At 31.9% G+C, this 25,986-nt stretch overlaps 1 protein-coding gene across 3 annotated transcripts; it reads right to left on the minus strand.

The window, feature by feature from the left end:
• Positions 1-40: 40 nt before the first annotated feature.
• Positions 41-25,302, minus strand: LOC134276806 (synaptic vesicular amine transporter-like). Of its 3 annotated transcripts, none has more exons than XR_009994119.1 (18): positions 24,866-25,302; positions 12,686-12,874; positions 11,138-11,286; positions 10,284-10,641; positions 8,262-8,320; positions 7,865-7,948; positions 7,554-7,646; positions 7,219-7,308; positions 6,724-6,825; positions 6,340-6,435; positions 4,160-4,238; positions 3,919-3,970; positions 3,640-3,703; positions 2,217-2,336; positions 2,028-2,073; positions 1,734-1,821; positions 842-1,514; positions 41-60 (listed from the first exon to the last, which is right to left on the minus strand). XR_009994119.1 is itself a non-coding variant. In XM_062759089.1 (18 exons), exons 3-17 carry the CDS (start codon positions 11,268-11,270, stop codon positions 1,407-1,409), a joined length of 1,572 nt encoding a protein of 523 aa, XP_062615073.1. In that variant the 5' UTR covers positions 11,271-11,286; positions 12,686-12,874; positions 24,866-25,302; the 3' UTR covers positions 375-1,005; positions 1,368-1,406. The 3 variants fall into 3 exon arrangements, 2 of the variants coding, with proteins under 2 accessions (XP_062615073.1, XP_062615072.1); XM_062759089.1 differs by lacking the exon at positions 41-60 and having other exon boundaries at positions 375-1,005; positions 1,368-1,514; XM_062759088.1 differs by lacking the exon at positions 41-60 and having other exon boundaries at positions 375-1,514.
• Between the last annotated feature and the right edge of the window lie 684 nt (positions 25,303-25,986).

The following is a 25,986-nucleotide window of genomic DNA, read 5'->3' on the forward strand; positions in this document are numbered from 1 at the left end:
CTACACCTGATCTGCAGTCACTGTTGTTGATGCTTTTTGTCAAATACGTGTGTCGCATCACTAAATCAACAAATAAACGTAGGTATCGTGTACTCCACTCGTTCTTTTGTTTTAAATTTGTTTTTGTTGACTAACGCGAAATTGGAAGTGTTTAAAACCCTTGATACATTTGGTTGAATTTCCTACAAAGAATGTTCTGAAAAACTAATAATCAAATATAGTTGAAACTCTTATGATCCGTGACTAAAATCACACAGAATTATCTTTCGAAAGCATTTACAATCTATTCCTGATTTTATCATATCCCTAATATAGCAAAAAGATATGGTCCCATTTTACGATTCCAGTTCAATACAGATAACACGAACTCTCAATTCTTGTCTGCAGTATATTTAATTAAGGCTAATTAGTCTACAACAAGTAATTAGCACCGAGACAACAGGAATATATAGATGATATTATACAATTCAGAGTCTATGTCAACAAATCACATGACCATTATTATAATTACTACTATATCGTATTATTATCGTCTCATTATATTCAAATAAACAAGTTTTGTCGTAAATAAATTTTAAAATAAATAAGTTTTAATTACTCATTTTTACTCTATTTGTGTTCTGTTAGTTTCTCTCTTATTCTTTGAACTTCTGTCAAAACTTAATTTAATGTACAAAGTATTATGCTTGGTTGACAAACATACAATGCAGTGGATCTTTTTTTCTATGCATTTAATAAAATGTTAACAGTAACAGTCTTAAATAATAGCAAAGTAGAGAACATTTATGAATAAAATAACACGTGTATATCACATATTTTTTAATAATATTAGCAATATTACCTCAATCATACTTGTACAAACATCCATTTTGTCTCTCTGTAATTAAACAATTACTTCGTAAAATATTTACGAATAACATGATATTGCTTTATTATCACCAAGAAATGATGCTGAAAATACTCAATGTGGATCATAGGCTTAGGTCCTTCTGTGATACGGAGCCCCTGCTTTATAAAATAAAACTTATTTAATGATTTCTGCTACAGTACATCTACTTGTTTTAGTACACTGACAAGTTTTCCCCCAAAATATCCACTTCTCCATAAGATAAAACAACATTAAAAATATGTTTAGATCTACATGAAAATGACCATGCTTTATAAAATTTCATGTGTATATAACTTACAGATAATATATGGACTCATTCGGATCATTTTAACATTCTAATATAATGCATATTCATAAGAGTTTGGAAGCATTTAAAGACGTTGTTTTCTTTCAGCGAACTTCTAACAACAATATTTCTAAATCGCTCAGACACACCAGAATTTGGCATATCATTGCAGGACTGGGTAGAGATACAGACCACGTGACACATAGCCAGACCACGTGACACATAGCCATTCTAGTAGTCATTCCCGTACGGATCTTCGTCGTCGGAAGTGGGTAAACTCTTTCCAGTCTGGTTGTATGTGACATACTGGACAGGGCATTGGTCATTCATAATCAGGGACTAAAGGTGAAAATATTACATATAAATGTAGAGATCAAAATTGACATTTTAACCTTATTATTATTTTACATGGTATTTGTATTTGTCATTTCATATAAATACATGATATTGTATATCAACTTTTGATGTGTTGAGTTTAGAAGAATATAAGTAAAGCAGGATGTAAAACGTAATGATTAAGGCATAAAAAGTTTGATTTACAAAGTTGAAATATTTTACCATCTTCTCTTCTCGTCCTGGGGGGTTCCGTATCCAGTATAGAAGTGGAGCATAGATCAAGTTTATTATTGCTATAATCCACAGCATCCTAAAAAGAAGTTGAACATAAATCAGGTTAATTAATTATCTAATTATCTATGCTCTACAACATCCTATATTTATACAAGATGTCAGATGATAAACAACAGTGTTTTTATGTAAATTAATCCAGACATTCTTATTCTTTAATTTTTTTCCCTTCATTTCTCAATCACGTTCCTATTTACAATAAGTTTGAAAAAGAGATTGTTTTACCAGTTGAATCCTATTTCTTTAACCAAGGTTCCACTAATTGCAGGACCTAAATAACATTATTACGTTGTTACTATTCGACAATTTTTAATTTCAAATTAGTTTAAATGAAAGAAAGTAAAATGTAAAAGAAAGTATTACATTATTCATGCAAAAATATTTCAATATAATTAAAGAACATAAATTTCTTACCAAAGGCAAAGCCTAGGCAAAAGGCGACGTCTGCAATAGCATACACACTACCATACACAGAGACGTGACGAAGATCTACCAGGTATCCCATGTGTGGCATCATAGAGGAATCCACCATACCTGTGTAAATAAAGTAAGCAGGTAAATCTAAGGTTACCTTATAAAGACTGGTTCCTTATAGAGTCAAGTAATATGTGTTCATTGTCAATGTCAATCTTTTGTTTCCTTGGGTTCAAAACTCTAAAAGCAAGGAAATAGGTAAAGATAACGAATAATCATTGATCTACATAATATTCAAACAATACAACTCTTAAAAAAGACCGTAAACATTAGACTTAGAAATTTCAGAAGTGGGGTCAGATGCCAAGCAAGAGTAAGCATACCCTGTCGAAAGGTCACCTCCTGTTGAGCACTATGTATTGATCATGTTGGCGGAGTCATAGTCAACTTAATTTTTTAAAAAGAACAAGACCATATCATTCATTTGAAGAATGTTAAACAAAATATACCTAAATTATGTTATATTTGCTATCAAGGTCACAATCACGACCCTAAATTTAGGAAATCCTGATTTAAAGATGTTGTATCTCTGTAAAATCTACTTATTTATATCATACTCTTTCATACCCCCGCTTGAAAAGTGGGAGGGTATATCGTAATCGGGATGTCCGTGCGTCTAGCTGTCTGTCAGTCCGTCCGTCTGTTACTCTTTGGGGGTACCCATCTCTTATCCGCAACTCCTCATATACTACTGAATAAAATTTGATGAAACTTTCAGAGAATCTTTATTGCATAATGCCATTGTGCACCTCTTATTTTACCCTTTGATCCGACACATATTTTGGGTTTTCAATAGCAAAACACGGACACTGCTATTATATTATATTTCATATGTTAGGCGGGGGTATCATTTAATGAATTCATTGCTCACAGTACCTCTAGTTTTAATTTATTGAGTCATAGAGTGAATACAGAATTTACAAAATGACAATAAGAGTATTTTAAAACGACTGAAAGAAATTTATAACATAATGAAATAATTGATATTTTCTTTTTACATATTTCTTCCACTTTTCATGATAAGTTTTCAAAGAAAACTACCATTGTACAACTTTGATCATTCCTAAAAAGGGTATTTTTTTTTATTTCTATGGAGACAGCAGCTTTTTACCACAATGTTTAAAAGAAACTCAATAATTGAGGTCAGTTTGATTTTTACTAGTATAATGTGAATTAAAAAAAAACTAGTTGTAAATATTTTTTGTCTTTTTATCCACTACAAATTTGGATTTTAAGATGCATGAACATCAATATGGATATTCGTATGCTAGGGAGCAAGTGCACCGTAAGATCAAGGATTACATGCTGCCGATGTCAAAATATGTTTTTATAGAAATAATTTATTGTGCTGTTCTGTTCTTACCTATTGCAAAACCAAGTCCAAAATTTGGTGCTATCAAATGATATATATTTCTTGAAAATGGAATCTGAAAATGAATAAGATAGACCTATTGATATGTTACTTTCATGAATTAATAAAGATATCGATAGAAAATTTAAGATACCGAAAAATAGATTAGATATCGATAGTTATTAATGATATCAATAGAAAACTAAGATATCAATTGATTATTATCAATTATATATATTTATAAATACAAGTAGTAAAGATATCGATAGATAAATATTCAGAAACACTTACAGCTATTAAGCAAACACCTATAATAATCATTCCGATTAATGCGCTGAGCCACCTGGAAAATAAAACCACTTGTATGTTTTTCCTCAATAATTACTAATATTAGTTTGAAAACACAACTGAAAGAAGAAAAAACTTTTCAAAATAAAGTAGGCTTTGATATCCGGTCATATTTAAAACGTCTACAAGACGCCTTTATTTCATGTACCCATATAAGGAGTTTTAATGATATATTAGGCCATACCTCCCCATCTTGTGGGCCAGTGGACCAAACGTATTTGTTCCTATTAAGTATGATATACTGGCAGGTAAAAAGGCAGCACCTGTAACCAATAAAATTCAGTGTTAAAATTAAATATCATTCCTCTGGATCAAACATTTCTTACTCGTATTTATGAATCAGTTATTAAGGGAGCCAAACGTTTTCAGCAAAGTGTTCAGCAAAAGTACAAGAATAGAAGTTCAGATTTTAATTATTTCATGTTTAATTTGTAAACCTAATTAGAATTCATAATCATGTTATAAATTATCCCTTAATAATAATCAAAATTTCAGATTTTAAGAATGTACATGATAAAGACGAATTATCAAACTAAAGTATAAGTCACATTATCCAACGATGGGGTATACGATGAGAAACCGATGCATTTTTTAATGAAAATGGCGTGGTTGCCGGCCGGGCACCACTAGTGATCGGACGGTATATATCTTTTTTGCGAATCGGTGGGGTCATCGGTAGGAAATAATTCGTAGTTAAAATTCAGCGATGTCTCAAACGATGCCTCACATCGCTCCTCATCGGCAACCCATCATTAATACATCTATCAAGGATCGGCCGATGTATGGCGGAGCATCGTCCAATATCTGTTGAATCTGAGGTCATCGGGGAGTTTAGTGATGTTCAACAGATAACGACCGATCATCGGTCGATGTTCGACCAAACATTGGCCCGTAGTCGACCGATGTACGAACAATGTTCATCAATGTATGAGCGATGTAATATACATCGGCCGATTATCCTGGAACATCGTTTTATGATTAGCAATGCATCGCTGGGCCTTTGTAAGTCCGACCGGCAACCACGCTATTTTTATCCAAAGACGCATTGGTTGGCCATCGTATACCCCATCGCTGGATAATGTGACTGATACTTTAAGGACTACTTGGCCGATGTGGACCGTTGTTGAGGCATCGTTAACACCACGGATTACTACCGATTACCACCGGTCTACGGCTACCGGCCGGGAAATGTGACCTAGGCATTAAAGATACGACGTGTGATCAAAAAGTTCGCGAACTATTTCTATATTTACAAAACCACAATTAAGACTAGGATAAAATTTGGTACATACATTGCCATACACAAGTTCTATAAATAACATATGTTGAATAATTTTGTTCCTTGTTTGTAACGTCACAATGTGAAAATTACGTCAATGGGTAGATCACTTGTGACAAAAATTGGCTGTCTCAGTAGTACTCGTTCAATGAATGCCTGTAAAGTTTATGGTATATCTTGGAAATTCCTTTTCAGTAGCGTATGATAATTTACCCAGTTAATTAAGACAAGAGACTTCCTAGAAATTTAATCAATGACTGGATTGATCGTTTAAGTGAAACAAGGGAGATGGTTTAAAATGATATTTGTTCTGTTGCCCAGTGAATGAAGGTCTGAAAAGAGATATGTTTTAAATTAAAGAATTTTTTTGCGAAAGACCTCCAATTTACCGTTTGAAAAATAGTTGAATATCTGCACAATAATATAATTATTAAATACATATGAAATCGTTTACTTTAGATTTTAAAATTTAGATATGATAAAAAGGAGGCACCCATACTTAATCATCCTTGTAAAAACGACTCCAGAGACAGAGAATTTGGGTTTCGATGGTCGCAACTCTCATTTTGGGAAAGTATATTCTTATCAACCCATTCTGTTGCCGAGATTTGACCATTTCTGACAAATGACCTATTCTTGTCATGAAAATTAACGTTCACCGAAAGAAATATAAAACTCTATTTATCACGTGATTCGTGAATGAGCAGAACGGTGACAGATGTACATTAAAATCGGAGAGGGCTAATTTAAAATAAAATCAACACTGAAACCGAATAATGTTTCTTTTACGGAAGTTATTCAATTAGTTTGCGAACCGTTTGATCACCCCTCGTAGGTAAGCAAGCAAATTTTGTCTAAAATTGGCGAGACTGCTAATTTTATTTGCATTGATGCAGAGTTGATAATTTCGTTATTCTAACATTCCCCTTATTATTAAATACACTACACTGTATCTGAATCTAACGAATGTTTTTTTGAATACCCAACACAAAAACTAAACTAAGAAATTGTTTCCAAACCTAAATTTATACAACACACTGCAACATGCTCAAATCAAGCACTTTATGATAAGAATATCTCGATACCTTGCTGCCATTCCGGAGATCCCATTGTCTCGAACATCCATATCGGCAGGGAGGGCTCCATCATAGCGATACCCATGTTAGCAAATGTGATGGATCCTAAAACCATTTTGTAAAATTCTCCAGTCAAATTTTAACAAAAGAAAACAATCATCTCGATAGAAATTGAATCTTTTTACAAAGTCAGAATAGCATTATGTTTAAATTCTATCAGTTCAAATCTTTTTAAATTGTTAGATTGCATAATGTTTAAAGTTTATCAGTTCAAATCTTTTTAAAATGTCAGAATAGGAAATGTTTAAAGTTAATAAGTTCAGAAGTAGGAGCAATTAAAGATATTTTTTTTCTAAAATTCTGTGTTACCCATATAAAGATAAAATGTCATACCCGCTGCTATAAGTATGTAGGGATCCCTTAATAACTCCGATAATGGGGCTCCTAACTGGGACTCTGGTTTTACAGAAGGTTGCAGCATAAACATCTGTAGTACTAGAAGACAAAATGTAGTCAAAAGAACCGTGTGTACTGGTTTATTGATGCATGTACTGTAATGGGTTATTTTTTTCTCGTTGTAAATTCGATCAGAAAAAGCTACTGCTTTAATTCACCCCATTGTATTTGGATATATTAGAACAAAGAAGACAATTTCTGCCAAGAAGGAAGAAAAATATGTATGTATTGGGAACCCAAAGCAATGATGTATCCAAATGGTTAGTTTTATCCCTTGAAAATAATGCTTTTGTCTTGAGCATAAGTAGTCGACCTCTAGATTCAATTGATTTCAAAATCTGTTGAAATATGCATGGACACAAATAATCCCAGTATTTAGTTTTTTTTCCATTTTCAAGGTGTAATTTTATATGAATAAGTCGTAGAACTTACAGCCGTCTAGTAGGGCAAGCGAAGAAAGAATGAGAAAAGGTGCTTCTTTTCCAGCAAATTCATACATGATACCTCCAAATGGTGGCCCAACTGTAAAAAAAAAAAGAAATAAATAAGATAATAAAAATGACAATAAAAATGCTGTTTTACGGAAGTACTGATTGATATATGTTTGGTTATAACATTTCAAAGCATTAAGATTTTTATTAGATAAACAAAAGACAGAATATTCAAAATTCACGCTAAAATTGCACTGTACATGAAAATCTGCAGTAAAAATAACTGATCATTCACGCAATTCTCTACTTCCTTCAGATCAGCTAGAGCAAACCTACCAAGTACCCCCATGGCTAGACCACCTAATGCCAGACCCATGGCATTTCCTCTCTCCTTATCATCTGGGTAAGTCATTGCCAACATCCCCATTCCTGAAAATATAATATAGTAACAAAAAATCAAAAGACCACGTGTATGTGTGTATCTGTGTAACTAAAAAAAGGTATATATATATACTAAGATATTTGTATACAGAAGCTTAAAATTTTGTATGCATTTACAGCCTACCTACAATAAATTAACTGTATCATGAATTGATAAAATATGTTTACTGAGCATTTATTGGTATAGTGATTATTTTTAGATTTACCTGCGACACTTGAGCAGGAGGAACCGATTCCTTGGACTGCTCTGGCAAAAACAAGGACCCAGTAGTTCTCCCCAAAGGCAAATACTTAAAGAAACAAAAAGACAGGGGTGAGAATGCAAAATATGTTTCAATTTTTCCCTCCAAATCACAAAACTGCTAACAAAAAACTTAAAAATATTGAATATGTTTTTTTGCAAATCAAGCTGAATTTTTTTGATTTGTATAGCTATGCATGATATGAATGGTACTAGTACATGTACAATGTCAGTTAGATTTATTGCGATATAGATGGAGTTTTGCTTTATCTTGTTTAGGTCTAAATCTCGGTCATTTAGGTTATTTGCCTAGTTTCACACTTCTAATTTGTTGAGATTACATGTATATCCTTGGTACTTACTGACTGTAGATACAAACATAACCACGAAACCCGTGAACATTGGAATCGTGTACCCAACCCTGAAAGTAAAAACAAACGGACTTTTAAAGTTGGGATCGTTTATAAATAATATAGAACTAAAACTTTTGAACGATAGAGGAATGTAACTTTCATGGTATGCAATTGAATCATAAGAAGAATCTGTCAATTTGGCAGTGATGATAATGAACATTACGGATGCTTTTCATTCTATTAATTAAACATTACATATCTAAATTAAACAAACAAGGATCTCTGACGACAGAGTTTGGATCAGATGTCATGTAGAGTTAAGCATTCCCTGTCGCCAGGCCACACTTGCCGTGTACCCCTTGTCAAGTTCGGATAATTAAGGGAAAAGAGACAATATAATTCAGTATAGAATTAATGGACTGGTTTTCATGGAAGGCATATATCAACATTGAATCGATATAGAAAGATTGTATTTGCAAAACAGTTGACCATAGATTTTGTGAAAGATGAATTTTCTAATCATAATTGTGAAATTGGAAATTGTGAATCCCATCCTTGCTACAGAATATATTCTAATCGAATTTTAAATTAAGACTTTATGAGAGTTTGTAAACCATAATGTTTTAGTTTATAATGAACTGCACATGAACCGTACATCTGGCTAGGTTGCAACAAATGATTGGGGTTTTACTTGGAAATATCCAGGAATGCAGCACTTAACTGTAGCAAAGTCTCATGCAGCATTTTAATCGTTTGTTAAACTCTACTACACTAAAACTTCTATATTCACAGGGGCAAGTACAGTCTATGTTTGCTTTAACATGACCATTATATTTTGCTTTGAATATATAGAGTGATTACGTAAAACCAAATTATAGTGTGTTACTGGTCCCCGTTAAACAATTCATTTTAATATTGAGATTTTTCATATAACAACATATTCTTTATTCTTGGAAAAGAGCTTCTTCTTAGTACGAGATTGTATTGTGAGTTATTCAACTTCTTATAAAATTCCAATTTTTTAGGTGGAAAATAAAATCCAATTAACGAATCATGGCTTTAGCTTTCTATTCTGCTTTTGTCCTTGTTGTAAAAGTGAATCGCTTTGATGTTGAGTGCAGTGTTTTATTTTCTTTAAAAAGTTGTGCCCCCAGAATGTTCAAATTAGAAGGTCGCTGGTCAAATCGTCAACACAAATTTAAAGTGCAATTAAACGAGAAACCTGCAGGAAGTCGATGTAATTTACTGAGGAACTTGGTCTCTATTGAAACGGTTTTACTCAATAAAGTGACTTGATTACAAAATTAATCCGCGCTTTGATAGAACTACTTTCAATAACTTATGAAATCGACTTTTACTAAAAGACATTTTATGTACTGATGGCTAAAATTTCAAAGCACCCAGTTATGATCAGTCAAACAATTATTTCTAGACCATTAAGGCACCAACGCAGGTCTTATTGGGAGAAATAAAAAAATATCGATAGCGTAAAATCATGGGGATTGATTAAACGTATACCAGTGATTAAAAGAGATTGCAAAATGGTGATCTGGTGTAATGATGGGCAGTACACATTGAAACCGAAAAGTAAATGTTTCTAAAGAGTATCAATTGCCTTGCACTAATTGCAGGAAAAGTTAATATCGCATCAGTTACCATTATTGACGTACCTTCCGATATTGCAGTCCCCAACTTCAAAGACATTTCTAACAAGGAATGTTAGTTGGAGATGAACAATTTGAATTAAAATGCCAATTTGATAAAGTTCTTTTTTTCTAGCAATGGTTATTTATTACCAAATGTCCTTCAATTCTCATTTTAATTTTTCGACCTGTAACTGTGAATATACCCTCCAAGGCTGTGTTTAGCTATATGAATATAAGGGGAGCCTTCATCTAATGGGAATATTGTCCTATGTTGGCAAAAATGAAAAGAGAGGATCACAAATTGATGGGAGGTGAAATGTTTCTCTCTTCTCTCTTCCCTTTCTTTTCTCTCTCTCATCTTTTTTCTCCCCATCTCTCTCATTACCTGTTAGTTAGATGGCCCACAAAGGGATTGGCTATCAGCTGAATTAGTGCCTTAGATGCAAACATCAGCCCAACTTCTACATTCTCGTTGGCTAATTCTGCATGTCGTCGAGTCTCGATTGGAATCTCATCCACATCCTGAACTGTCTCATTCACAGTATGGTTTACACAGTCCATATAGCTCGGACTCTCTGCATAGCTAAATCTCTTGTTGTAGGTACTGACTAGTCTTTGGATATTTGATTGTAACGTCACATTCACAGGAACACACTTGGTAATTAGGGCAGTCCTGTTCACTGTTTTATTCACATATTCGTACGGACTCTCCAGTTTCCGTAAGAAATTTGGTATAATGGGCACTAAGATATATAAAAATGATAAGACATTTGGGAAGAAAATAAGACTGAAATATAACAATTATATATATACTCGGTATTGTTTTTTTTACGGAAAGATAAAATGAAGAGGTGTTTTCAAGAGGAAAAATCCTTCACTCTTTTTGTTCATTAAATGGAAGGCTATCAAACTTCCTCTTCATTATATCTACCAGCAAAAGTGTCTATACGGATAGTTTTATTGGGACATTGTATTAATAAACATATAGTGCATTTAAATACATTTCTGATCCGTTGATTTTCTTCTTGAAAAGGGTAAAACGTATATAAAAAAAACAGTATTTGTTATCAAGTTTGTTACCATTGGAGCAATCAGAATCAATCCAGCTAACAAATGAATATCTTTTGTAGAAAACTGTTTGTATTGCTTGCTGACTTTATATTGAATATTTGATTGTTATCATACTGATTGTTTTATTTGATTGATTATTTGATAGAATGATGACCGTTGGATACTGACCGACAACAGATAGAAGCATGTTGTCCAGGAAGAGAGCAATGAAAACGATGACGAGAACGAGGTATCGAGACTGGCGACATCTGTTGATGCATCCCGACACCTTACTAAGGGAGACTACCTCCTTCACCGTCATACTCCCACGTCCAAATCTGTAAATACATAATAATAAATATATAATAATACAAGGGTCATAATAATACAATCATGAATATTAGGGATCCAATTTTTTAGATTTCTAATTATAAATTAAGCTCTCAAAACCTAATCATCTTCAAAAGCTTATACATTTTATATTTTTACGACATTTTGCGAAAGTAATTTACTTTCAGTATAAGAACAAAATTATTTGTTACAAGTTACATGTAGAACTTTTTATAGATAAATATAATGAAGTTATCTTTCGTACAAGATTATTAATATGATATGATATTAATATGATATAATGTTATGCACGGATTGTTTGATCGGTCGACGGGGGATGCTTAATGGTCCATGGAATCTGATCCCACCTCTGATGTTTCGGAGGTCCGTGTCTGCTCTGCTCCCAAGTTTTCTTGTTTCAATATACTATTAATTGGGCTTAGTTATTTTTCGTCATCTCAATAAATTATTTCATTGGAATTCCTAATCCGAACAGTAAATTTAAAGTACATGTATATATATAATCTGAACTTTAAATTTCTCTATTATTTCTAGCCGAATTGTAAAATGTACAGCAGACTTTAAAGAATTGTCCCTTCTTTAAAAACATTTTATAAAGAACGAGATTCAGTCTTTTCACCTCAATGTAAACTTTCAACTTGTCATGGTATATCTGATGCGATGTTTAAAATTCTTGCCAAACCGACAAAGTTTGACAAAGTTTTACAAGATGTGAAGGCTAAAATGTCAATACATAATGTATATTGAAATCTATGAGGTTAACCTGTCATCGTGTTAACCCAAATGTTATTGGTACATCAACGTCATTAATTAACACTTGAATCATATGACGCACTTTCCGTTTGGTGCACTTTTAAACGTGTAACGTGCTCTTTCATCATGATAATTGTGACTTTGTGAAGCGAAATACCAAGAAGTTTATCGTAGAAATGACGTAACAAGAAAAGATGGACTCATTTTTGTTAACCATTACAGATTGTTCTAGAATCCATGATAGAAAAAAATGAAAATAAAATGTGATATTTAACTGTAGAATTATCATTTATATTACTTGCATTTAAAAGAACCCCTATATAAATAATAATGCATTGTCAAAATATATAATTTTGAAAAAGTTTGACTGTTGATATTATGGAAGTAAATAAGTAGGTCTTTAAAGAAATAAAATTGTTGCTTTATAACCTCTTGAAAATAAACTTAACATTTAATTGATCTAACTTTACTTATATCTTTTTCTCTTAATTTTAACTAATAAAACCTTGCTCTCTGAATAAATATATATTGTAAATGCAGAAGACATTTTAAAGTATACTAGATGACTGAACCTGAATTAGTGGTAAGTATGACAATATGAATTTACAAAAGAAGAAAAAAATATATCCTTACCTATGTAAATCTAAATTTCAATTTCTGTATCTTTGGTACTTTGTCGTAGTCACACCGATACCATCAGCCAAATGTTAATTTTTCTTCTCCTTCATTATTTCCTAATTAAGTTTTTGACGTAACCAGCACTGGAATTTGTACCATCACGGGGCGAAATCGCCGTTTGTCAAATGGACTAACTCGTGTTCCCTGAAATGTTTTTACGATTGGTTAGCACTTACAGAAAAAATCAATTAATTTTTCATAGTATATTTATATATAACAAATACCGAGGGATGCTTACAGCATTCATAATAGCTCTTACGACAGGTGTTGGCACAAAACATAACTTTTCTCTTATTGCAGAAGAGAGGATTGACAATTTAAGGAGGCGGGGGGTCATCAAATTAACCATCAGATATAACTAATTTTTTAGATATGATCTTAAACTGTCAACTATCATTTGGCAAAGAAATATTTTATAGATTTTAGGTTGAACATTTTAATTGATATTTTTTATATATCTATGCGGAGGTCTTCTTCTAAAAGAGGATCAAAAATGGTCTGAAATTTGCCACAACCCTCTAGCCCTCTTTAAAAAAAAATTTAAAAAAATTATAACATCTTAAGAAACAACCTTGAAAGTTAACCTTTTAGAATAGAGCAAGATTGTACATTTTAGATACAGAATGACTGTAATTATATATTACATTATATTACATACATTACATTAAGTTAACCTTTTAGAATAGAACAAGATTGTAGATTTTAGATACAGAATGACTGTAATTATATATTACATATATTACATTAAAAAACTTAACTAAAACTTAACAACGGGAGATTTTAATAATTATGGAATCTGGAATACTGAGGAAATTAATACAACTTTATAGCGTATGCTCTAATATCTGAACATTTATTTCAATAGTAACATACTAAATAAGGTTGATAAATTGCTATCTAATTGAGAATTTTATCCGAACATTTCCCCTTTGATGAAAATACATTCCAGTAACATCGGAATTCGTTATTTATGGGCATTTTTGGCATTAATATTAACTATCCTTATATTTTCCATTTGTTAATCAATTATTTACAGCTTTTTTGCTTGCCATTTAACATTATTCAGATTACATTCTGTTTGCTACTTATTGTATTACAGTTACTCAGTATGTATGTACATTCTTTTGTTTCTTTCGCATTCATCTTCGCTAGCCAAAGGTTTCTGATACGGTACTCTCCTCATAAACCCTTGGCATACGGTGCTGTGAAAAGGAAGGATTTGTTTTCGTCACGTGATCTCGAATTTCAACAGGTACGCACAGATTGCGTCATCAACAGAAATATATAACATATTTAAACGATTATAGTTTTTTAGAAAATAATTATTAATAATTATAATTATAATTGTAGTAAAGATTTACCACCATAGAAACACCTTTCCGTAGACAACAAAAAGAATTTGGATTAGAACAATTGGGACAGTCTTTTCTTATGGATGAAATGAAAATGTCGATAGTGTTGGAAATCTTTCAATCTTTCCACAGTGTAACAATGAAAATGTGATGGGGCTTTTTAACCATACACAGAGACGTAAGTCATGGGCATCAGTCTTACAATAAACTGTAATAATGTACGATATCTCTCTTGATTCATTACTACCTTATGTAAAAAAACAGGTAGGTCTACAACGTACTGGTCTCTGCTTACAAAATAGGTAGCAACATTGTCTTCATTCCTAAAGTGGTGATCCAACGTATACTCATAGTTCCCTTTTTAAGGGAGAAATTCTTCAAAATCATATGTTAGTTTTGTATATTTTTAATATCCAGAAGAACCAAAATGAATTTTAATTACCATATCTACTAGTAAATTGGATTCCAATACTTCATAAAAATCCTTACAAAGGTACATAGTGGGTTCCAGTAAATGTTCAACCAAGCCTCTTTCTTTAAGTGGTGTAAATCAGATGTGGATACTTAAAAATTCTAAGGAACTTTTGGAAAATTTGAATCACAAGATTTTAATAAAAATCAACAGCTTAAAAACTTACGACTTTTTCAACTTTATACACAACCATTCTCCACGATAAATTAAAGTTCAGGCTTTTGGATATTTTTGACAGCTGCTTTTTCAAAAAAATGGAATTCGTTAATTTACTTACAATGTATCTCACCTTGTCATGGGCTATTTGCAAAAATGTTTGGTAATTATCAAAAAACATGGACTTTAATTTATCGTTGGGAATACTAATGTACAAATTTTGAAGAATCCACATCTGATTTACACCACTTCTCAAATAATTTGTCACATAGTTCTCTTAAAGTTTCTTCTTCAATACTGTTAATATCTTAGGAGAAAAGAAAGAGGCTTGATTTAACATTTACTGGTACCCGCTATGTGTTTTGTTTAGGATTTTTTAATGAAGTTTCGATATCCAACATAGATATGGTAATTCAAATTCATTTTAATTGTTTTGGATTCTAAAAGTATTCAAAACTGAGAAAATGATATTAAGTCTCCTCCAAAGAAAAAATGTGTTTGTATCATCTGTCCCTAACCGTTTTTTAGAATGTCAGGATATTCCTAAATTGGGAATAATAGATCACCAGATCGTATGTCATGTGTTTATTTATTTTTATTAGGGATTTCATTTTAAATTATTAATGTAATTCAAGAGAAAACTCTAGCACATGTAAATATAATACAAAAGAAGCTCCCTGAGGTATGGGAGAAATGAACTTAATTGAACCCCTTTTTCAGATATTTCTCATTTGTCTATGTTACAAATTGACAGTGATGTTATTTTTACCCGCATATTGGAATTGCGTTTTTGCCGTTAATTGTTCCAACAATCAGTGTTGAAAACATAATATGTAAAAAGAACTCCCTGGTAAACTCGTGGAGATAGAATCGCTCCCTGTTTGGATATACGACTTTACATTGTATTGAATTAATCTTTGGAAGTCAATATTTCTGCAGTCGGTTAAAGAGAAAAATAAACATTCATTAAATTGTCCTATAGATCTACGTTATAGAAGAATACCATCAAACGTGCTACGTTAAATGCCACCTTCTACCGGAATACCGACTTATACTCCGCGGTCGACCTATTTGGGGGGATTAAGTGATGGTTTTGTATTATGCGACAGACAAAACCCTAATTGGTTTGTTGTAAAAAGAACAATTATAAACGGCAGATTTCATGTTCGACAATAACCGATATGTTTATTTAGACGATTCATAAAAGTTCCGATAATCGATATCTGGTACTTTAAGGCCTTGGGCCCGCATATTAACCCAAAGTGTGGAGGTGTCTCGACTAACAGAATCATGCATGGGGGTCGATTGTTTAGTCCCCGAGCTGAGGGGATTTGTTATTTCAAATTTATATTTATTTTACGATATAAAAATGACGAAATCGATGATACTTTAGAAAAGTATAGAAAAACTTCATCCCACACAATTTTTTAAATTACCGTCTTTGAACATCATATTATTTTTCTTTTTGGGTAAATATCCGATAACCTTTGCAAAATGAAACATATAAACTCCATGTTCACATATTTAAAAAATATAACTTTTTCAATATACAAAACCTACTTTTTTAGGTTGTTTTTAAATAATTCATTACTGAGTGACTGTTTTCATATCATTTGATATTACCTTATTGGTTATCAACTGTTGTTCTTTACATCATTTGTTATCAACTGGTTGTTCCTACATCATTTGTTATTGAGGGGTTTTTATAACATTATTTATAAGTATGCCTTTGTTACATTGTTATTAATGGTTTTTGATACAGAATTCGTTATTGAGTGGTTGTTTTCACATTATTTGTGAGTGGTTGTTACATGTATATTGTTTGTTATTGAGGAATTGTTCTTTACATCATTTGTTATTCAGTGGTTGTTTTACATTATTTGTTAGTATGTGGTTGTTACATTGTTTGTTATGAAGGGTTGTTAATACATAATTTGTCCTTTAGTGGTTGTTTTCACATTATTTGTTATTCAGGGGTTGTTATTACATTATTTTTGTTATTGAGTGGTTGTTATTACATTATTTTTGTTATTGAGTGGTTGTTATTACATTATTTTTGTTATTGAGTGGTTGTTATTACATTATTTTTGTTATTGAGGGGTTTTTATTACATTATTTTTGTTATTGAGTGGTTGTTACTATATTATTTTTGTTATTGAGTGGTTGTTAATACATAATTTGTCATTTAGTGTTTTTTTTCACATTATTTGTTATTGAGTGGTTGTTATTACATTATTTTTGTTATTGAGTGGTTGTTATAACATAATTTGTTATTGAGTGGTTGTTATAACATAATTAGTTATTGAGTGGTTGTTATTTTATTATTTTTGTTATTGAGTGGTTGTTATTATATTATTTTTGTTATTGAGTGGTTCTTATTACATTATTTTTGTTATTGAGTGGTTGTTATTATATTATTTTTGTTATTGAGTGGTTCTTATTACATTATTTTTGTTATTGAGTGGTTGTTATTACATTATTTTTGTTATTGAGTGGTTGTTATTACATTATTTTTGTTATTGAGTGGTTGTTATTATATTATTTTTGTTATTGATTGGTTGTTATTACATTATTTTTGTTATTGAGTGGTTGTTATTATATTATTTTTGTTATTGAGTGGGTGTTATTACATTATTTTTGTTATTGAGTGGTTGTTATTATATTATTTTTGTTATTGAGTGGTTGTTATTATATTATTTTTGTTATTGAGTGGTTGCTATTACATTATTTTTGTTATTGAGTGGTTGCTATTACATTATTTTTGTTATTGATTGGTTGTTATTACATTATTTTTGTTATTGAGGGGTTGTTATTACATTATTTTTGTTATTGAGTGGTTGTTATTATATTATTTTTGTTATTGAGTGGTTGTTATTATATTATTTTTGTTACTGAGTGATTGTTAATACATAGTGGGTTTTTTTCACATTATTTGTTATTGAGTGGTTGTTATTATATTATTTTTGTTATTGAGTGGTTGTTATTATATTATTTTTGTTATTGAGTAGTTGTTATTATATTATTTTTGTTACTGAGTGATTGTTAATACATGATTTGTCATTTAGTGGGTTTTTTTCACATTATTTGTTATTGAGTGGTTGTTATTATATTATTTTTGTTACTGAGTGATTGTTAATACATAATTTGTCATTTAGTGGGTTTTTTTCACATTATTTGTTATTGAGTGGTTGTTATTATATTATTTTTGTTATTGAGTGGTTGTTATTATATTATTTTTGTTATTGAGTGGTTGTTATTATATTATCTTTGTTATTGAGTGGTTGCTATTACATTATTTTTGTTATTGAGTGGTTGCTATTACATTATTTTTGTTATTGAGTGGTTGTTATTACATTATTTTTGTTATTGAGTGGTTGTTATTATATTATTTTTGTTATTGAGTGGTTGTTAATACATAATTTGTCATTTAGTGGGTTTTTTTCACATTATTTGTTATTGAGTGGTTGTTATAACATAATTAGTTATTGAGTGGTTGTTATAACATAATTAGTTATTGAGTGGTTGTTATAACATAATTAGTTATTGAGTGGTTGTTATAACATAATTAGTTATTGAGTGGTTGTTATAACATAATTAGTTATTGAGTGGTTGTTATTATATTATTTTTGTTATTGAGTGGTTGTTATTATATTATTTTTGTTATTGAGTGGTTGTTATTACATTATTTTTGTTATTGAGTGGTTGTTATTATATTATTTTTGTTACTGAGTGATTGTTAATACATAATTTGTCATTTAGTGGTTGTTTTCACATTATTTGTTATTGAGTGGTTGTTATTACATAATTTATTATTCAGTGGTTGTCATTACATCATTAAATTTGGGGTTGTTCTTTACATCATTTGTTATCGAGTGTTTGTTTTACATTTGTTATTGAGTGACTGTTATTACATTTGTTATTCAGTTGTTGTTATGAAATCGTAAACAAATGTTATTAAGGGTTGTTACAGAAATTGTTATACAGTGTTTTTAACATTATTTATTATTGAATGATTTTTACATCATATTTAATTAATGGTTGTTCACATTACATGTTTTAGTTATTGAGTGGTTGTTGTTGCATAATTTGTTATTGAGTTGTTGTTTTTACATCATTTGTTATGGAGTGTTTGTTATTTTTATAATTGATTTATTAGGCTTAGTTTCATCTTTTCAAACACTGTGTACATTTATAGAATTGAAATCGTGTACATTTATAGAATTGAAATCAACTTCAAGGACTATTAAGCAATCATATCAAAATAGGAAATTGTGAGGAACTTTAAAAAAAAATAATAGTCTAATATCGTCACTCTTTTTTAGCGTTCATTTGACATTTGGTTGTGAACTGCCGCCTGATTAGTTGGGCGTGACGTATATGAGACATAGAAAATAGAAAAGAAGTCAAACCAAGCGAAAGATGTCTTCTACACAAAAGATAAATTTTCCTGAATATTCCTTCATCCAGAAGAAGACATGCTAAAAATAGCACAAGTTTCTACAAATCTGCATTTTGTCGTCAAATCAAAACGATTTTGAGAACCACTTTTTTCATGCAAAGCAATTACCAGTACTAAACACATCTGGGTGACAACAAATAGTCGGAAATTAAATACGGCAAACAAATTGTTCGTTGATTCGGTGCGGGGCTGATGTCCTTGCTGTTTCCGGTCTGACCGATATGACCGTCTGCTGGCGAGGCTGAGACGAAATCTACATGCTTTTCAATCCTCATTAAAAATTTATGGAATTATCCCAAAATCAAAATCTCACGTGGATACGAACAGTGGTATTTTAAAAGAAATTTACATGTCAATGTACATGTATTTAATCTAATTTGACATAAATATTGACTGTAAAACCCAATGCATGTACACAATGGTATTAGTTCGATTTCTATGATGTTGCACTCAAAATCACGTATACTAGTATTCAGATTCTTTTGGAGGCTTTCTGTAAAATTGCTTTATAGATAATCAGTATCGGATTAATGACAAAAAACATACAAATTGATTATTTTTAAAGAATAGGAAAAAGGAAAAAAAAAAGAGTGTTGATGAGATACTGCTTGCACTCGCCAATTTCTTTGCCATTCACAATGAATTTATCAGCACCATACAGTAGGGAAAGCTTGCTTTAACGGCCTGTCCCGCGCCATAAATTGGTCGGGATCACATTAAGGACTGACATAATTAACATTAATGCGGACGGATTCCGCCTCTCTGAAAAACCTGATGTATTTGTGCATTATAGGACTGACCGCACTCCGGTGTATTTGTCATGCATTGGAGTCGGAATTCCTGGTCTTGAAGGGACATTTATATTCATAGAAAGACAATTTACATAGCTTCAGTGTGCTTTATCTCTCTCGATATCTACTCAGTGTCGTCAGATTCCACAACAGATGACGGAGTCTGATTTAACACTTGGCTGTTTTCAAGGAGATATCGAGAACATTCCAGGCGATCATTCCAAGCGAATACGCCGTGGTGGATCAGGAGGGGAACCTATAAAACGGGAGAGAGGGTGAAAAAAATGTAGAAAAATCTTAACCTACCCCAAAACAAAAAGCCAACAGGATCAATAAAGCATTACAATCTACCCCGGTAGACTCCATTTAAGAGACGTTGCCATGTGTCTAAGGACGCATCCCATGTTCAATGTAGATTACTTAATTAAGTCAATTTAATAATTGAAAGTTTGGAGGTTATTCTGACCCTTCCCTACCACCCTAATATGGTTCGTACCCTTGTTGTCACATCTAAGACACCCTCAATGTGACCGTTAAATAGAAAATAGGGACTCTATGCTGTTAGTAATTATCATGTACGTGTAATTGTATAGACCAAAATAAATCGCAAAAAGTGCATGAGTATTTATTTGACACTGATTTCAGGACAGTGTTACATACGTCAAACGCTCCTACAGAAATAACGGGAGGAAAGGCTTGGATCTATATATAGATTCATTTATTAAAATGCAAAAAATTATTCTACCATCATGTGAACATCAATTCATTTCCGGCGATTAACCAACATACATCCCCCACATACCGAGTAAAGAAAGAGTTCAGTCGGTACATCTCTTCCATTACGGAATATACCATAGGACAGAACATGGGAAGACGGAATATAGCAGCTTATCTGTACTGGCGATCACCAAGAAACCGAAATGTCCCTTTCTTAATTCTAGACTAAGTGAATGGACGCTTACAATAGAATTTTTAATTGAACATCAAACACGAGTCTGAAGGTTGTCTATTAATGGGACCCTAAATTGTGAACATATTGCTCAATAATTAATTTCCTAGGAGTAATTCAGACAGTTTACTACAGCCTCCAATAAACGTTGTCATTCATCGATCTAATCCCCCCTCTCAACACAGAAAACTGCAAAACATTAATAAAGTGTAAATTAAGACTCAATATTACTCTATCAACACAAGACATACATTTTCATATTGTATTTCACACCAATAATGTGCTAAAAAATCCATGCTGACCCTCTGCCGGATTGTGACGTAAGCAGAATTTGAGTGCGTCTTTTTCTAAATATGGTATCCTCTGACCTAACGGAAATGCTTTTGGCTGCACCCGAAAAGTGGGTTGTTGCCACCGGAAATAGACAACCCTCGGTCGATCTGACGACAGAGTCGTGGGGGTTTTGCAAATTTAAAAAAAGATAATTTTAGGATGGGGGTTGAACAATTGTATACAGATCACACTGACGTTAAAACTGATTCAAAAGAAAAACCGATTTCAACTAAAATTTTATCATTCAAAAGGCAGTCAGTTAAATTAGTTTCCACAGTTCAACATGTCACTGAGTAACGATTTACAACAGTTTATCGAAATTTCATTCTTCTAATTTGTCTTTGAACTTTTGTCATTATATCATAACGTGTTAACGGAAAAAATGGCCATTACACGATTCTACGAACAAACTAATCACTTCGTTCCTTTTAACTGTTCAAATGAAATGGTCCGTAACTTTTTGTATATTTCGATAGCAAATATTTCTTTGCAAACAGACTTAATCAAAGTTAAAAGTTCTCATTACTGAGGATGTTTGCTTTCTTTATGTCCTCTTTGAGAATTTTTCGCTCATTGGACGCCACCAAGTGCGAATGGAAAGTTGCAGAATTAAATCTGATGTCACTGAGGAGAGAAGGGGGGGGGGGGGGCTTTTTCGTGCTATTTTTCTACGAACTTGGACATGAATGAATAGATGTACGATATACTAAATGAACCCTCGAAGTAAGGATCAGTTCCTTAAATCGCGACTTTATACCCACTACATATGTATTTAAGTCATCTGATAATTGCACAATTCAAATGTTCAGAATATCATTCTGACGATCGACAGCAATACATAGTATGAGGACCAAAACATAGCGTGAACATACAGAAAATATAATGACTGCATTTTAAATCAAAACCTATGCGACCCAAAAGCACACATTATCCATATTTTAACCCTCGAAGAACTTATCGCTTTTCATTTCTTATGGTGCCACAGCAGTATACAGTGTAGTTCGGTTTGTAAAACAATCCTTGGCAAAGATAATTCCCCAATCTCTCCTCCTATTTGGACATTTCTGTACTAGACTAAGACTTCATTTTTTCTGATATGAAAAAGTATACATAAACTTTTTGATTGTACTAGATTAACAAAAAATTTAGGTCTGTTGATTTTTATGTGATTTGAGTGAGGGAATGAGGGACTTAAACAGACCTTGCACCTGACAGCCCTGCTCGACTTTAACCAGGGTAAACGTACATGTACCTACCTTGTTGGATGGCTACATGTATGTGGCCCCCTCTTTCATTTTTAACGCTTAAATGACTAATGGTAATTGCTTTACAACACCTGAAAAAGGATACTCTCAAGGGTTTGTTTTAAATTAATAACGCCTACTCAAAATTATACATTTCATTAAAAATATAATTAGGCCTATAGCAAAACTAATACTATAAAAAAAACTCGAACATAGGTCGATTAACATTTAAAGTCAGACTGGTACCTTGTTTTCCTATATATTAAATATAGGAACACAATCTCAAATATTAAGTTGATTTTCCCTAAAAAAAGATTTCTTTCTTATTACTATTTAAAATACAGATCTTGACCGATAGAAGTTTTAATGCGTAAATCTGCGTTGATGTAATGGATTGTTATTACTTCTTAAAATTGATTTCAACTTTGATAAATATTCAAGTAATCATATTTAACCACTTTTGAATATACTTAATTAATTAATATATAAATAATGTTTATAGTTACCTTTAAAACTTGAACCTGTCAGGCATGCATGTTTGAGATTCATTGCTTAAAAACTGAACAGTCATTTACTAGTACTTACGGATTGAAGAATTTGTTCAGAAAATGGTTTGTAAACACCGCTTTACATATGTAAAACAAATATTTACAAGTATTTTCAGCTCAGCACACTGTAAACAAAGATATTATTTTTAATACGTGCCTAAGTCTTATATTGGACTGACATTTGCTCAGCCCGCCCAAATAGTCCATCCGCCTACGCACGTGTTCGAATCGTCACAATAACCATTTTTGGTAAAACTTCCTATCTATAAAGATGACCTTTGAATTAAAGATTTGGAGAATTTTTTCTATCAAATACACGTTTTGGGCCACTTTAAAAATCTATATGACTATTGGCTTCTGAACAGAATGTGCTTAATTGTAACTGAGTAGATTTTAATTAAGAGTAAAACATTAACGTTGATTGTCAATAGTAGCGACCAGTGTCAAACACAGTGATTTAAAACATTGATCTAAGGTCAGGGCATGAAAGTAAGTATTGCATTGATTTCAAAAGAAGTTTGAGTTTCATTTCTTTTTCATATTCTCAAAAAAAGAAGATTTTTTCATGAAATTCATTCATTTAATCGAGATAAAAGTTTATTTTAATGAAAATGAATATGAATGATTGTTATGTACAAAACTCGTCGGGAAATTAGTGTCCATGAAGATGGATTTTAAAATAGAAAAAGACATAATTTTTTAAAAACAATTGAGGACTACATGTTGCAAAATTACTACAAAATATCTGACATGTGATTGGCCTCAGTGTGAATATAAAAATGAAAATATGAAGTGGGGAAAAAAGCATTGCAAGTGTTGTCATACATTTTTTTTCTTCATATTTCAGATAAACGTAAAGATTTTCTTTTGTGGAAGATTTGAGGTTCAGAACTACATGTAGTTATGACAGGCGCAAATTCTTTGTCAAGAAAACAAGAAACGTATTTACTATTCATAGACGGCTTAGAGCAACCGACAGGCAGATGAAAAGGGGCAATTGCAAACACGGAACCCCGATCCCGATCCATCGATCCATTTCATAAGTACCATAGAATATGCCGAGGTTATTTACAACGCAATAGTAATTGACGAATTGAAAGAAATTTCCATTTATAACAATACAAATTAATGGTAAGAGCATTTGGCGCTTTATGTAACTTTATGACAAGGTTTTTGAGGCCTTAATTGATCTATGTTTACATTAACTTTTAATGTATTGATTCGATTGTTTCAAATCTTTCCCGATGACTTCCCGTAAAAGCACATCAACGACCCATATTGTATAATTTATGGACAGCTTTTATTAGAAGGGAAAATATCCGTTTTCATACTGAATATTATTCTGTAAATTAAGACCTTAAACCGAGAGATTTCAGGTTTCCTTCAAAGTTTTTTTCTCTCGATATGTACATGTATAAAGACATACCAGTATGAGAAAAAAAGTATCAGCTTATTGTTTCGATTTCGAGAGCTTTAAAATACATTGTAGATATTTTTGAGATACATTTAAGGGGTTTAAATTATATTCAATACCTATTAATTTGTTGGAAGCGATGGATCTAACTACATGTATAGATCCTAATTACTCTCAAAATATCGCACATTAAATCATCGGTGTATTCTTATTACTGCAATCAGTAGTATACTGAAATGCCCTTATATGTATATCAATTTCACGCAAAAACACTGATAAAAACTTTTAAGAGAAAAAAATATGATTAAAATATTCAAAGCTGCTTTTCAAAATGCAAAAAACATAACGGGGTATGGAAAAAACAATATTTTTTTTTCATTAGAACACACACACACACACACACACACAAATACTCACCTTTAATCGTCCAATGTACACTTTTTAATCCTTTGCGTCTAAATCATGGCTGCAATAATTTCTCCGTTTAAACTAATTGTTGTAGTTTAGTTACCACAGAATTTTTTACCACGATAGTGAAAGCTGTTAAAGACTTGCGTTACTACACAGAACTCATACAGATATATTGGCATCGGAAGTTGTCTGTTATAGTCACGTGACCGAGTCCAGGATGGGGGATTACCAATTAAGGTTTCCCGTGGTCTTCTCGTAAGTTTAATTTCTATAATCACTTATAAGTGTATATATATTTGATACCTTTCATTTCATATCGCTTCAGAAAAAAATAAAATTTCCAAAAAATATCAATTGAAGAAAAAGCGATACAGACCTAACCTTTTGTCCATTCAGTAAAACGAGAGTCAGATATTAACGTCACAATTGAGAACCAATATTCCATTCAAAAAAATCTGTGTTTAATCGGCGGGAAGTCTATTAATGAATGTGATGTTTGGCTTAGTTATTGACGACTTCCATGAATAAGGCATCATAGCCCGGCTTTATACCCGAAATGGAAGATGCCGATACCATTTACAACATGTATCTAGGATCGATGAACTTGGAGCTACATTTTTGAGCTAGGTCGAAGTTCTTTTTTCAGAAACTGTGTACATGCTTTGATTTTTTTTTAATCTGTCACTTTCTGTGTTTTCACCCATCTTCGCTAGCCAAGGTTTTCTGATACGCTTCACTCTTCATAATCCCCGCATGCTATATATTGGTTTATGGGGATACTAGCATATCAGAAACCTCTTGGTCGGCGAAAGTGTGTTTATATACGGTAAAATTGAAATATATTGCAAAGTTTTTGATTTCAAGATGTTCTCGATCAAAACATATTCCGCGAAAATTAAAATCCTGATTCTATATACAGTAAAACAAAAAAATTAAACAATTCTTTGAAGTTCATTCTAATACCTTCTGTTTAAGAATTAATAATAAAACGAGAATTTTTCAGTAATATGGAGATGCCACCTGCAAAATTTGACCTTTGCTCAGCACTCATGGGTATGGAGCGGTGAGCCACTGTGAGGGGGAGTTTGAAATCATGCCAGCATCTACTGCGACAAAGAACCTCATTT

The sequence above is a fragment of the Saccostrea cucullata genome, unplaced genomic scaffold, assembly GCF_032062105.1.
Source record: "Saccostrea cucullata isolate Sc308-1 unplaced genomic scaffold, CSIRO_AGI_Scuc_v1 ctg476, whole genome shotgun sequence".
NCBI lineage: Eukaryota > Metazoa > Mollusca > Bivalvia > Ostreida > Ostreidae > Saccostrea > Saccostrea cuccullata.

Bases quoted from the DNA above. Each gene is read 5' to 3' on its own strand.
- LOC134276806 (XM_062759089.1), bottom strand. From the start codon at position 11,270: ATGACGGTGAAGGAGGTAGTCTCCCTTAGTAAGGTGTCGGGATGCATC. The intron at 7,647-7,864 runs GTAAATCTAAAA...TTATATTTTCAG, and splicing joins CTCCTGCTCAAGTGTCGCAG to GAATGGGGATGTTGGCAATG. The intron at 1,515-1,733 runs GTAAAATATTTC...TTTCACCTTTAG, and splicing joins CAGGACGAGAAGAGAAGATG to TCCCTGATTATGAATGACCA.